We start from the raw sequence: 15027 nt of genomic DNA on the forward strand, positions 1-15027 counted from the left end.
TATTTTATTTTTTATTTTTTTTAAAACCCTTGGGGGCAGCTGGGTAGCTCAATGGAGTGAGAGTCAGGCCTAGAGACAGGAGGTCTTAGGTTCAAACCCGGCCTCAGCCACTTCCCAGCTGTGTGACCCTGGGCAAGTCACTTGACCCCCATTGCCCACCCTTACCAATCTTCCACCTATGAGACAATATACCGAAGTACAAGGGTTTAAAAAAAAAAAAAAAATTTAAAAAAAAAAAAAAAACCCTTACCTTCTGTCTTGGAGTCAATTGTATTGACTATGTATTGACTCCAAGGCAGAAGAGTGGTAAGGGCTAGGCAATGGGGGTCAAGTGACTTGCCCAGGGTCACAGAGTTGGGAAGTGTCTGAGGCCAGATTTGAACCTAGGACCTCCCATCTCTAGGCCTGGCTCTCAATCCACTGAGCTACCCAGTTGCCCCCTCCATCGATTTTAACAACTTTTTAAAAAGTCACATTCATTTAAGTTTCATAAGCTCATACCTATAAAATCAGCAGATGATATATCTTACTCTTATCAATGAACACCATTCTTTCTGTTAGCAGGATTGGCAATTTTTTTCACCCCAAAATGAATAATTTATTAAACTCATTTGGGGGGGAAATCATCAACTCCTTGAATAAATTAATCAAAAATGACAGACTCTCACACCAAAATGGCCTTGATTGTGTGGACTGGTTCTGCCATTCTTATATATCTTTTATATCTCTTGATGGAAGAGATGCTCACCAATACAACATATATGCCACAGTTCCTCTGCCCTTGCCCATATCCTCTAGTCCCACATCAACCTTGGACTATCAGTAGCTAAGTGCCCATCAACAGAGTATATATTGGAATGTAGAGGAGGATGAGACTGGGGGAAAAAAAGGAAGGGGGACTTTCTTTCTCAAAGCTACAGTTGGGAATGATGTAGACCAGTGATTCCCAAAGTGGGCGCTACCGCCCACTGGTGGGTGCTGCAGCAATCTAGGCAGGCAGTGATGGCCACAGGTGCATTTATCTTTCCTATTAATTGCTATTAAAATTTTTTAAAATTAATTTCCAGGGGACTAAGTAATATTTTTTCTAGAAAGGGGGCAGTAGGCCAAAAAAGTTTGGGAACCACTGATGTAGACAGACCCAAGAAATAGAAATGGGAGAATGTGGGTACCCATGAGCCAGCCAGCCCAACTAACTATCTTTCAGTGGAGGACTCTTTAGCTTTTCTCTGCTGCTCCGTAAAGTTGCGTCCAGATTTGGTTACTATTGATTGGGGCCACAGCTCCAGAAAGAATAAAGTGCCCAAAGGGGTGCTAACTGAAAATCATAGCACTAAAGCCTGAATGAACCATGCAAAAGCACTGCAGAGTCTCTAAGATGTTCTCTCTCAGAACCAAGGACGAAAGAGATAGTGAGAGTTTCCTAAAAACAAGGTTATGATATGGCAAGTCTGGGATAGCAAATACTCAACCCAGCAGGAAGGGCTACTTGAATAACAGTCTGTTTTTTGGCTTCCTGTCCTGACCCTCTGTTTTTCCCATTATATAAACAGAAGCTCAAGTCCCACCACATACATTTCTGGAAAACAAGGCTCCTGGGGGTAGCAGGTGGGAATTAGTGGGGAGAGCAGGGACAGTTACAGACTGGTGCTATTCCATGACTGAAAGTGGATTCTGGTGACTCCATTAACATCAAATGAAGGTGGTACGCAGCTCTAAAAGCAGAGTCTCTTCAGGGGGGTTTTCTTGCCTATCCTGAGAAGAAAGGGAAGCATGTGGTTCATACAAAAAACCCCAACTCAATCCCATAAGTAAATTACCTAGAATATGCCCTGGCTTTCTCTCCACATTTTTAACAAATAGATACTGGTACCTACATTACATGTAATATAGCCAATCAGATTGATGAGGAACAGGATGCTCAAAAGACTGAGAGTTACATGAGAGTTACATGTTATATGTCAATATAATTTATTTAATCACACAATTTGTAAAAGTTTCCACTTTTTAAGCAAATCTTATTTGGGGCTTCACTAATTCAAATATTCTCAAACAGATGGGATTAGCTGACATGTATTCATACTAAAAATTAAAAATTATTTTCTCAGCAAATTATTAGCGTAAAATAAGACTAGAAAATAAATGTTCACCTAGCCAAAGTATTTTTAACTAATTTAGAATCATTCCTTTTTTAGGATAATACTTTGATAAAAGAATTCCAAAACTAGCTAGTATTTGTGAAATGGAATTTGAATTACTATATGTGCTTGAAAGGTATTCCCTCCTAAACTGTCTTTCCAGCTTATCTAGATTTTCATATAAACTATGGCATGTCTTACGAAGCTGGAAAAGGTTCCATATATTGATATAGCAGTATCTGTTGTCAGAGGACCAGCCTAGATAATTTCAGGAGCTTACCAGCAGAACACTGATTCCCAAGTGATGATTGGGGGCATGGGGGATGAGGGGAAAGGCCACAGAGACCATCCATTAAGTCATGAATAAGCTACAATCTGCATCAATAGAAAGAATACCAAAGGAATGAAGAAAGCAGAACATATTTAATCCCAGAGATGATACTATATATTTTCATTCAGAATGGAGAAAAATATTGAAATGAGTAACTGAACATCTGAAAGGATAAAATGGCAACAAGAGTTAACTGTCAAAATTTGCTAGAGACACAGGATATTAGAGTTAGTCCTTCTAGAACCTTAAAGGTCATCTTTTTCAACTCTTCAGATTGCAAATAAGAAATAAATAGTAATCTGAAAAAATGCTTGCTGTCCATGAATTCATTGTTAATAAGCATTTTACAACTATTTTTTCTCATATAATAAGCTATCTAACAGTAAACAAGAGAAAAATAAAAAAAACTAATATAGAGCTAATAAAAAATTTCAGGCAGACCAATAGTATATGGTATAATGGAAAGAACATTAGATTTGAACAGGAGAATCTGGGCTCAAATCTGGGCTCTGTTACCATAATTTACTATCTGTCTGACCATCACTTAACCCATCTGGGCCTCAATTTCTTCATTTGCAAAATTCAGAGGCTAGTCTAGATTAATCACTGGGATCCTATTAGCACCAAATCTAAGACCTTAAGCAACGGATAAGCAACTGTTAAATGCTATGTCCCAGACACATAAGACTGGAGATACAAAGAAAAGCAAAAAGAGTCCCTGTTCTCAAGGAACTAACAATCTTACATTACTTAATGATTCTGATACTAAGCAAAGTTGCTATCTATTTGATTGGGTTAAGTTAACATAGCTCCCGTTCTTTACCTTCTTCCATGATCCTAAAAAGTTGGACTAGTTGTTTCACCCAACTATAAGGAGCTGTTTGTGCTCTTTGATGATAGTAACTAAGCTCTGCAAATAAATCACATTCATGAAGCTATTTATCTTTAGGCAAGATATTATGAGGAAAATTACCAACACAAATAAAATGAAGATGGATAATAATACTTAGCACTTCTGAGGCTATGGATACTTTCCTAATTGCTTATTATAACAGCTACAGAAAAAAAACTCTTCATTTACCTTTTCTTCAAATAATATTGAAAGAGAAAGTTTTGATGACTGTCATGTATTGATTCCTTAAACCAATCGTACCTCTTGATCTCCTGAATTCTGGCAATCTCCTTTGTTTATATTGGCATCTCGAGTCCATCGAGGTGGTTTCCATGTTCTTTCCTGTGTTCCTCTGTTGTAGTAATAACAACGTCCTGTACTATCTTTATGAGTTTCCCATTCTCCATTAATCTGAATAGCAGGACTGCCAGGAAGAGGGGGGAGTGCAGACTGGGATATTTTCAGTTCTTGTAGATTAGCATAGACAGGAGAATCTGGTCTTCCTTGATTCGGTGGTGTATTTGGCTATTGGAAAAAATTTAGAATATTTTATTTCCAGCTGAAATTTTTCACAAACTCCCAGTTAACAAAAGGACATTTATAAAACATACATTATTATCTAGGTAATTTTATTAACAAAAATGTATATATTCCTTAAAAGGAGACTTTTGCTATGTAGCTGAAGATGTAGAATTTGGGCAAAAAAGAGATAAAACTGAAAATGGCAAGTCTTATCGAATAATTTTCTTCCAACCAAAGAAATACTAAAATATGAGTTAGAATCAATAGATTTGAATCCTGGCTCTGCTATTACTTATCCATATTACCTTGAATAAGAAACAAACTCTGACTCTATTTCTTCCTCAGTAAAAGAGGGTGTTGACCTACTTCCAAAATTATATGATTATATGCAAATAATAAAAAATATTTCTTGAAAATATGGCTAGAAATTTTAAAAATTTAAGATTTTTTGCAGATTCTAAAACTATAAACTAAAAAATCTGCTAACAAGTCAACAACTGGCATTCTATTCCTGCTGCTGCCAAATATAGTTTTTTTGTTTTTTAATAAACTCTTACCCTCCATCTTAGAATCAATACTGTGTATTGGTTCTAAAGCAGAAGAGTGGTAAGGGGTTAAGCAATGGGAGTTAAGTGTCTTACCCATGATCACACAGCTAGGAAGTGTCTAAAGAAAGATCTGAACATAGAACCTCCCATCTCTGGGCTTGGCTCTCAATCTACTGAGTCATCTAGCTGACCCCTGGACCAATATTCTTAATGTACACTGGTATAAAAATTTTAAGTAAAATTTTAGCAAAGAAGCTTCAACAATATATTTAAAATATGATATACTATGACCAAGTTGGACTTATTTGTAAGCATTTACTAAATAGCTGTGACAGGCACAATGCTAGATGTTTGGAAATACAGTCCAAAGAGTTCCTGACCCCAAGAATCTCCAGATGGAGTATTGCCAAAGGAGGGTGACTGATATTTCAAGAGCCTGAGTTCTTGCCATTTAAGGATAAATTAAAGTAATTGAGGATAATTAACCCTGAGGAATGGGGATTTAGGAAGGCAAGATATAAAAAATGTCTTCCAAATATTTTGTGAGATGTTACATGGAAGAGGGATTAGACTTGCTCTGCTTGGTACCAGATAACAAAACTACAATTGGGGTAAGTCACAGACTGGCAAGATTTAAATTCAACATAGAGAGAAAAGTTTCTAATAATTAGGGCTATCCAAAAATAGAATGGACTATCTCCTGAGATGGTGGGCTCCTCAACAGGAAAGGCAACTAGCAAAGGCTAGATGACCATTTAACAGATTTTTCTAGAAGAGATTCTTGTTTGTGTAAGAATTAAATTACATGATCTTTCTGGACCCTTCTATTTCAGATTCTGAGATGCATATAAAACATTATGGGCAGGTTGATGATGTGTTCCTAGAGTTCAGGAGAAATACTGTTATATCAATCAGTCTGAAAGTTACCCACATAGATAGGGCATGTGAACTCATAGGAGATGATAGGGTCACTGAAGGGAAGTGAAGAGAAAGAAGTGAAACTACCTTTCAGGCTCAAGATCCAGCAAAGGAACTTAAGAAGCATTCAACTGACAGGAAATGAGTGACAAGTATTACAGAAGCCATGGGGAAAGAGTATATATAAAAAAAGGGAATGGTTACCAGTATTAAAAGTTACAGAGAAGTCAAGGAAGATGAAGACTGAGAAAAGACTATGATTCTGGAGTTGCTAACTTCTACCTTGGTACAATTTTAGTAGAGTGGAGGGGTCAAAAAAAAACAGATTGAAGAGAGAGAGAGCAAAGAATGGACAGTAAGGAAGCAGAATCCATGAATGCAGAGGATGCTCTCTAAGTGTTTAGTGGAGAAATGAAAGGCATATCAGACAATAGCTTAAGAGGTAGGCAAGTTCAATGGATTTCTTTTAAGGCTATTGTGGGTGGACCCAACCATTTTGAAGGCAGCAGCAGAGAAAGAGGCAATAGAAGGGGAGACTGAAGATGTGCAAGACAGAGAAAAAAATGTTCAAAAAAAAAAGGATATGCAAGAAAAAGAGAAAAAATGTTCAAAAATGTTCAAAAAAAAAGAGAAGAGAAGAGATGGGAGTGAGGGCTCCAGTTGCACAGTGATTGGCCTGGGAAAAGAAATATGCCAACCACTCTAAATGTTAATATAATACAATTAATATTAAGCGTCTACTATATGCCAGACACTCACTCTCCTCAAAGATGGGAGTAAAAAAGGAAAGGATATCTGAAAATGTAGATGGGTTTTAAGGTATAAAGTGGTGAAGAGGGAACTCATGTTGAAAGAACTTAATTTTCTCAGTAAAGAAAGAGGCAGAGACATTCGTTAAAAAAAATTCAAGTATAATTGTCTCAATTAGTTTGAGAATTGAAAATTTTGAGTAACTGCTAAAAAGAGACAGAATTAATTAAGAAAAAATAAGTTATGTTGCAAGGCACTGAAGGCTCAGTAGATATGAAATAACATGAGTTTGTAGTGAGCCTTGCTGATCTGAGCAATCTGATCAATTTTGCTAGAGTGGAAGAGTCCATGTAAAAAAAGAGTGTGATATAGTAGAAAAGACTTGGATTTAGAGTAGGAATTCTTAACCTGGGGTTCATGAACCCCAAAGGGGTTTTAAGGAGTCTGAGAACTTGAATGGGAAAAAATAAAGTATATCTTTATTTTCACTAACCTCTAAGTAAAATTTAGCATTTCCTTTAATTTTTAAAATAACATTATCCTCAGAAGGAATAGGCTTTACCAGACTAACAAAGGGGCCTACTCATACATAAAGGTGTAGAAACCCCGATTTAGATTCGAAAGACCAAAGTTCTCATCCTGGTTCTGCCATTAATCATTGGATAAACTGCTTATCTACTTAAAGTCTCAATTTGGTCATCAGCAAACTAAAGGGATTAAACTTGAGGGTCTCTAAAGTTATTTCCATTTTCATTTGTGTTCTACATGATCATGTTTTGCAACCATCCAAATTCATTTTCTGTTTTTCAATGTCCCACTAGATGTCAGCCAAGAGCACAAAATCCTACATAAGTTTTACATAAGGGTAACCTGTTATAATTTTATTAAATTGAATATAACTGTGGTTACTATACTCTGTACCCTAGTTTTTTAAAAGGACATATTTGGCTAAGCAACACATACATGATTCTTCTCTCTTTTTAAACTCATCTAGGACAAGAAAAATTGTATAAGAAAAGTAATGATAACTATTCTACATCACATTTAGAATAGAATGTCAATACTTTCACTCCAGAAGAGTATATAAGTAATGATCAGGTTTAAAAAAATAAAGCTACAAAAAGAGCCTTAAGAAACTAAATAGTAAAAAGAATTCGGGTATAATTACTTATTTATAAAACTTTCTTTTTCATCAAATATAAATAAATGTAATAGTCATAAAAGGACTTAATAAAACAAAACACAGGATAAAAGATAGCCTAAGATGTTATTCCAAAATGCTAACTTCAAATTTAATCTATATAACAGCTAAGAAGACCTTAGATGTTGCTAACCTCTAACAAGCCTATCAAAATGACTCTCTTTACTTTTCAAAATCTAGTAATCTTCCTCAAAAACAATTTAAGGGAGGGAAGGGTACAGGTTTGCTAAGGGAAAAAAATACATATTGCTCATACTTAAATGATTTCATTTTGCAAGTGATATATATATAACAAAAACAAGGGCACACCTCTAAATAAAACATTCCTCTTGTTAAACATTTATGATGCAATTGTTAACACTGTTATACAATGATAAGTACCATACTATCACGATCTCACAAAATGGGTTACCATTACAGACACAAAATAAAACCTTTTCAAAGTATTTTCAGTACAATTTCAGTGTCTGGAGACTTAACTCTGGGTACACAGAAAATATCCATGAACAACATATTTTATTTTGAGGCTCTGTAAGAATAGACATGATAGAGTTGGGTTTTGACTTTCAATTGTAAAAATTTGATTCAACAAAATAGGAAAGCATACACAGACACACACAGACACCAATTATACTCCCTTGAAAGTAATCAAAGAAACCTGTACAAAGAATGATTCCAATTTATAGCTTATGTCAATGTACATACTTAAAAAAATCCTTATCTTCTGTCTTAGAATTGATACTAAGTATCAGTCGAAGGCAGAAGAATGGTAAGGACTAGAAAACTGAGGTTAAGTGACTTGCCCAGGGTCACACAGCTAAGAAATGTCTGAGCCCGTATTTGAATCAAAGACCTCCCTGGGATCTCTGGGCTTAGCTCTCTATCTACTAAGTCCACTGAGCTACCCTAAAGTATGTACTTTTAACTTAGTGTTTCTTTGTTTGCAAGGTTGAGCATTTTGAGAAAATAGTTTGCAACATAACAATAAATTTGGAGCCAGAGGTCCTGGGTTCAAATGCCACTCCTGCTTGCTACCTACTATTTTTGTAACCCTAGGTAATCCATCATTTCCTCATTTATAAAATAAGGACTAAGTGATTAAACTAAAGTTCCTTCAAAATCTAACCCTTTGCTTCTTGAGTATGAACTAGGAATGTGTTCATGTCTAAAACCAAAAGTTTTGTTGCCACTTAATATCTTCTACAAAGTCCTACTGTGTCATTATCATGACATAAAATAAGGGTCTATAGGCTTCTAAAGGCCATACCAGTGCAGTATAAACTCTGGCAAGCTCATGATGCTACATAACCTTTTGGTATGGTACTAGGAACAAACTAATTCAACTTTTCAAGGGCTGATAGTCTAGCTAAGTAGAGTGACTTATCCCTAGTAGGTAGTTAAATTATTATTTGACCATGGAAATGCATTCAAGAAAGAAAAATACAAAAAAGTCGTTCTATTATATTCTGTATGGCCTATTTCCACTTAAACAGTGACTACACAGTAACAGAAAAAGAACAGAGCCCTAAGATTCACAATAGTGGTTTTTTATTCAAATTTTTGAACTTATAAACATTAATGTAATGTGAGATTCTTGTTCAGTGGTCATGTAGATCTGCAGGAACTATACCAGTACTGACATTCTTGCCATTAATAAAACCAGAAGATAAAGGAAGTTGCCATTAAATGGAAAGAAGGTATACACCTTCTCCTTGGAGGAAAACAACATATAACATTGCTGGCAGAATTAATTCTATCACACTGTCATCAATTTAATAAACTGGACCCATGGTCCAATAAGGGAACTGCCAGCTTTGGAAAACTGTAGTCTCCCCTATCCCACGAAATTCTTATTTTTATTACTTTTATTTTTACATCACTCATTTCCCTCTACTGCACCTCCACTAGTCTTTCCTTACAAGAACTGAAAGAAGTTTATCAAAATCAATCAACATCAATTATACATAATATTAACAAAAACAAGGCATCATGATGCTATCATCTTGACAACCCCAAGCTTCTCCTTTAAAAAAAAAAAAAAAAAGGCCAATCTTTACATCAACACATTAACAAATTGGGGGCAGCTGGGTGGCTCAGTGGATTGAGAGCCAGGTCCAGAGATGGGAGGTCCTGGGTTCAAATCTGGCCTCAGGCACTTCCTAGTTGTATGACCCTGGCCAAGTCACTTGACACCCACTGCCTAGCCCTTACTGCTCTTCTGCCTTAGAACCAATACACAGTATTGATACTAAGATGGAAGGTAAGGGTTTATTTTTTTAAAAAACCAAATTAACAAATCAGAAAACATTTATTAATCACCTGTGCAGGATGCTGGGGACCAAAGACAAAAATGAGGGTAAAAACAGCACGTGCTGTCAGACTTCTACTTTTGGAATCTCATCACTTTGGCCCTACTTGGGGGATGGATTGGAGAGAGGGTAGACTGGACACAAAAGATCAAGTCTGAAGCTATTACTCTTCCAATAGTCTGAGAGGTGATGAAGGAGGGTCTCAGCTATGGGGGTGGCTACTGGAAAGGAAAAGAAGAGACATGCCAGGATACTGTGGAGGCAGAATTGACAAGGCTGAATATGACTGCAAGTCAGATCCCAGTACAAGGTATAGCAGTGGGTCATTAATGAACAATAGAGGCTCACTGTGGGTGACAGCAGGTGGCAACAGATACAGAACAATCTATGGTACCATATATATATGGTACAGAAGAAGCAGACACCACATCTGACAAAAGTAAACCAGTCATACAGCAAAAGCAAGAGATAATAGAGAACTGCCTGCAGGTCCTAATGGCAATCAAACATCAAGAGATCTGGAGGATACCAGGAAGGAGGGAAGATCCCAAAAGGGAATTTATAGAAGATTATCAACAAAAATTTCAGAAAGAGAAAGAGTGGATGGACCTTGTTTATCAACAGCATCACAGATCCACCATAGACTAGGATGAGGTCTTCATTTCTATACTTGGAGTCAGTCATTTTGGACATGTTTCATTTTTAATTCCATGTACTTAGACCACCTTTAAGATCCTCTAGTCTCATTATCCAGACATGAAACCAAGACTCAGAGGGGTTAAAATAACTGGCCTAAAGTTACAAAGCTTAATAGTAGAGGTAGAATTTCAACAAAATGCTCTTAATTCCAAGAATCTTTCTACTGTGTCACACTGCCTTTCCCAAGGTCACACTGTTAATTAATGGTAGTGCTGAGACTAGAACTTCAGTTTCCTCATTTAGTGACAGAAAATTAAAGGAAATAAGTATGATTACAACTTTTTAAAATATGTATACATTATAGTGAATACTTATTTCACTAATCAGAAGTGACTCAATCTTTCAAATAAGACATCTTTAAATACATATGCAGGAAATTGCATAATATTTGAACATAAAATAAAAATTAACCTCCGCACAGGCAGTACTCCCTCCTTGGCAACAACCCACATAGTGCCTCATATGATTCTTTGGAATGAAGTCTCCTGCCTTCTCCTCCACTAATTATTCCTGGGCTCCACCTTTCTTTTGAAAGATTAAGTGTTTTCAGCAAGAGAATAATAAATCTGTTCAAATCATAATTTTCTGACTATCTTCTCTATTTAAAAAGAGTGAAAGATGGATAAGACAAAACAGAAGTCGAGTAAGACATAAAGAAGTTTAGAACTATAATTGGGCAGGCAATTAAAACAATTAAATAAAACTGGTTTGAAAAATCTTGTATGGGGGGAGAGCTAGGTGGCTCAGTGGATTGAGGTCAGCCTAGAAACAGCAGTCCTTGGTTCAAATCTGGCCTTAGATACTTCCTAACTATGTGACCCTGAGCAAGTCACTTAACCCCCCAATGTCTAGCCCTTACCACTCTTCTGCCTTAGAACCAATACACAGTTTTGATACTGAGGGAAGGCAAAGGTTTAAAAAAAAAAGAAAGAAAAATACTGTGTGTGACTTATGTAAACTTAGGTTGTGACTAAATTTCCCTGGCCTCAGTGTCTTTATGTGAGAGAGTGGGAGCACATAACTTTTGGGTCCCTTCATTGATCTAAGTTCTGTGATTCCATGAATAGAGAGACATTTTTAGTCTGTGTTTATATATAAATGAAAATTGGTATTCAAAAGAGCAAAGCTAATAAGACTTAGAAACTTAAAAACAGGATTCTTTTGGAACATTAAATAACTAGAAATGTTCTATCAAAAGGCAAATTTATTGTCATGAAAGTATTTTGGCAAAGAAATGACAACATGATTATGTTATTCAATCTTGTCAGTTCAACAACTATCTAATTAATTGTCTATCAGCTATCAGAAAGAAGGTATACAAAGAAATAAACCCTGCCATCAAGTATTTTATATTCTAGTCAGGGAAACAAGTATATAGATAAACAAATATAAAAATATTTTTTATTTATATTAAACCCCACAATGGGGGTTAAGTGACTTGGTGAGGGTCACACAGCTAGAAGTGTCTGAGGCCAGTTTTGAACCTAAGACCTCCCATCTCCAGGCCTGGTTCTCTAGCCACTGAGATCCCTAGCTCTAAAATATATATATATACATATACATATGTATATATATATATTTTTTAGATTACAAAGTAACTTTGGAGTGAGAGGAAAAAAGCACTAAAAATTATGGAAAATCAGGAAAGGCATTTTGTAGGAAATGGCACTTGAACTGATCTGAGTAAGAAGTTAGGGATTCCAAAAGGAAGAGGCAAGGAGGGAAAACATTCCAGTCAAAAGGGATAATTTATGCAAAGGAATATTTATTTTTTAAAAAGTAGCAATGTTATATAGAGAGGATAGCAAATAGATCAGTTTGGTTGGAAAGTTAGACTTACGTGAGGAGGGATCATATGAAATCTCAGGAAAGATTAGCCTGGAGTTGGTTTGTAAATGAGGTTAAGTGCCAAAGAAAGGAGTTTTTATTTTATCCTATTGACAAAAAGGGAAGCATCAAAACTTCTTGAGTAGAGGAGAAGAGATAATCTCTAATTCTAGTAATAGAATTCCTTTAACTTAAAAGGAAAATTATTTTGCTACTATGAAAGAACTTGGCTTTCTTTATGATAGGTCTGTGACAGAACTATAATCAGTGAGGCCACACCACACTATAAAACTACATTTCTTATCCCATGCCCTAAGAATGACTAAGAAAAAACAACCCACATCCTCAAAGAGCTCACTATCTAAAGAAGAAAGGCATGCAAACGATTGTATATACCATACCAAATGGTATCGGTGCCAAAGAAGAAAGGGGGGAACAGAAAAGAGAGGTCATAAAGGTAGAGTCAACAGGACTTAACAGATTCCATTCAAGGAATGAGAAGGAATGAGGAGTGAAAGGCGAGACAGCTAGAGGTCTGAGATTAGAGGTAAGGAGAGAGGTTGGGGCTGGAAAATAAATCTGAGATTCATCTGCAGAGCCATGATAACTGGATATGAGAGTACTAGAACCATCAGGCAAAATAACACAGAGGGAGAGGAGAAGTAGGTCCAGGACAGTCTGAAAAGACACCCAAGGCTAGGGAATCTAATGGAACAAAAACTTTGAAAATAGACATAATAAAAGATATCAGACCCCTTAGGATTAGATAAGGCATACAATATTCCCAGTTTCCTGTCTGCTACTAAGACAGTCCCAAAGAGGCTTTCATTGAACCTACAAAAGAGGAGCTTACTTCCACTTACTCTCCTCCAACCTCTGCTCCCAATTCCCAAATTCTCTATTTCTAGCCATCTGCCTTCTTAGCCTAAAAGATGCCACCTTCCCTCTAGGCTTCTCCCTGAGTAGAACCTCCATTTGAGGAAATGTACAGCGAGCCGCACTCATAGTTCTGTCTAAGCTCTGCTTCTGACCCTCTGGACTTCTCCACCTTGCCTTCACGCTGATGAATTCCCTCTCTTCTTCCATTCTTTCACTTTTCAGCTATTTCACAAGTCTCTTCTCCCAGTAATGTACAAGATTATAGTAAATTGGATAATTGGTAAAATGATAAAACCAAGAAACCAAAATTAAAAAATAAAGACAGATTAGCTACATTTAGCTGATCAACCTTTATCTTTCTCTTCAAAACACACTCATCACTGCCAGAAGAGACAATTTCACTTGTTTACTAAAAAACAGAACTTAAAATTGTATTGAATTTCTTCTTACTCTTCTCCTTTTATTAAAGTTATTTTATCTTCCTAAATATAATTTTCAAATTTTTATTTCCAGTCAAATTCCCAGTTATAGAGGAAGAAAAAACACGTATATGGAGTGAAAATGTCCTAACGGTTGAGACAATGGGATTTCTACGTTTAGTTCAGTTAGGCAGCAATGCATGGAAAGTAAGATTACTGTAACAGCCAGCTCAAAAATTGAGAAACAGATTTAAAAATTAAAATTAAAAAATCTCAGAGTAGCCACGTGTTTAAGAAGAGAAATGAATGAGTGAATAACAAAGCATTTAAGCACCTATATGTACAAATGTATAAAAGTACTATGTTAAGTCCACATCAGAAATACAAACAGAAAATTGAAATGGTCCCAGCTCTTTAGAAGTTCACATTCTAACAGGGACAGATAACATATACAGCAGAGATTCTTAACATTCTAAGGGTCCCAGACCATTCTAGTTGTGGTGAAACCTATAGACACTGAGAGCTAATCAGCTATTTCTGAAGAGTATCTATCATTAGGAGATTGTGATTACCTGTAAATCTACCAGCAGGCCTCCTGACTACAGTAATTTCAAGGAGTGATGAATATAAATGATATTTTTCAAGATACCTGATATGAACACATCCATGACTTCTATTGGTGACAAAGCCACAGGTATTAATATTACTGTGTTTTGTTCCCTACATAATCAAAGGAAATGCTCACTTAGAGGGAGTAAAAATAAGGATAAAACTGTCTTCCTATCTAAATTCACAGGTCCCTTGAAATCTATCTGTAGACCCCAGGAAGGGAGAGGAGACCTCAGATTAAGAACCCCTGATACAGGTGAAGTTTAAATTGCCCAAACAGAGAGATCCTCTGGATCTGATCATGCAGCACAAAGGCAGATGAAAATGCATCTTCTTTGATAAAAAAATAAAATAAAAATAAAAAACAACCATATTCATTTTTGACAATGGGCTATTTAAAAGGGTCAAAGGCTTGAGGGGTAAAAACTTCCATTTCTGAATCTTCAGTACTTATCACTGCTTGAGGGGATGGAGTGGAGAGGGGGGGCCCCTTGAGCACCAGAAAAAAAAATTCACAGCTGCAGAGTCTGGCTTAAAGGTCCAAGCACTCAAGGAAAATAGGATTAGAGAGAAAACAACTGGGGGGAGGGGAAATGAGGGGAAATGACTTTATGAAGTCATTTACTTTATGAATGTATACTTTATGATGGAGGTGGTGCTTAAGCTGATGGGTGAAAGAAAGCTGTTAGATGTGTAGCTAAAGAAGCACATTCCAAGTATGAGGGATAGGAGAAATGCCTGAAAGTAGTAATCTAGTGTTTGATGATCCCAAAGATCCAAGCATTGAGGGCAAGAATTCACTATTTGGCAAAAATTGCTGGAAAATCTGTAAAGTAGATTGGCAGAAACTAGGCACAGACCAATATCTCACACCATATACTAAAAGATGATCAAAATGGGTGCGTGATTTAGACATAAAGAGGATATCAAACAAATTAGGGGGGCATGGGAAAAAACCACTTGTCAGATCTATCACTAAGGTAAG

At 36.3% G+C, this 15027-nt stretch overlaps 1 protein-coding gene across 2 annotated transcripts in view; it reads right to left on the reverse strand.

The window, feature by feature from the left end:
- ARHGAP12 (Rho GTPase activating protein 12) overlaps nucleotides 1–15027 on the reverse strand; it is a 108677-nt gene that overhangs the window by 54918 nt on the left and 38732 nt on the right. For both annotated transcript variants that reach the window (XM_044679707.1, XM_044679706.1), the window contains exon 2: nucleotides 3623–3886. In XM_044679707.1, coding sequence (XP_044535642.1) covers nucleotides 3623–3886 — 264 coding nt within the window. The remainder of the gene's footprint in view (nucleotides 1–3622; nucleotides 3887–15027) is intronic.

The sequence above is a fragment of the Gracilinanus agilis genome, chromosome 5 (assembly GCF_016433145.1).
Source record: "Gracilinanus agilis isolate LMUSP501 chromosome 5, AgileGrace, whole genome shotgun sequence".
Taxonomy (NCBI): domain Eukaryota; kingdom Metazoa; phylum Chordata; class Mammalia; order Didelphimorphia; family Didelphidae; genus Gracilinanus; species Gracilinanus agilis.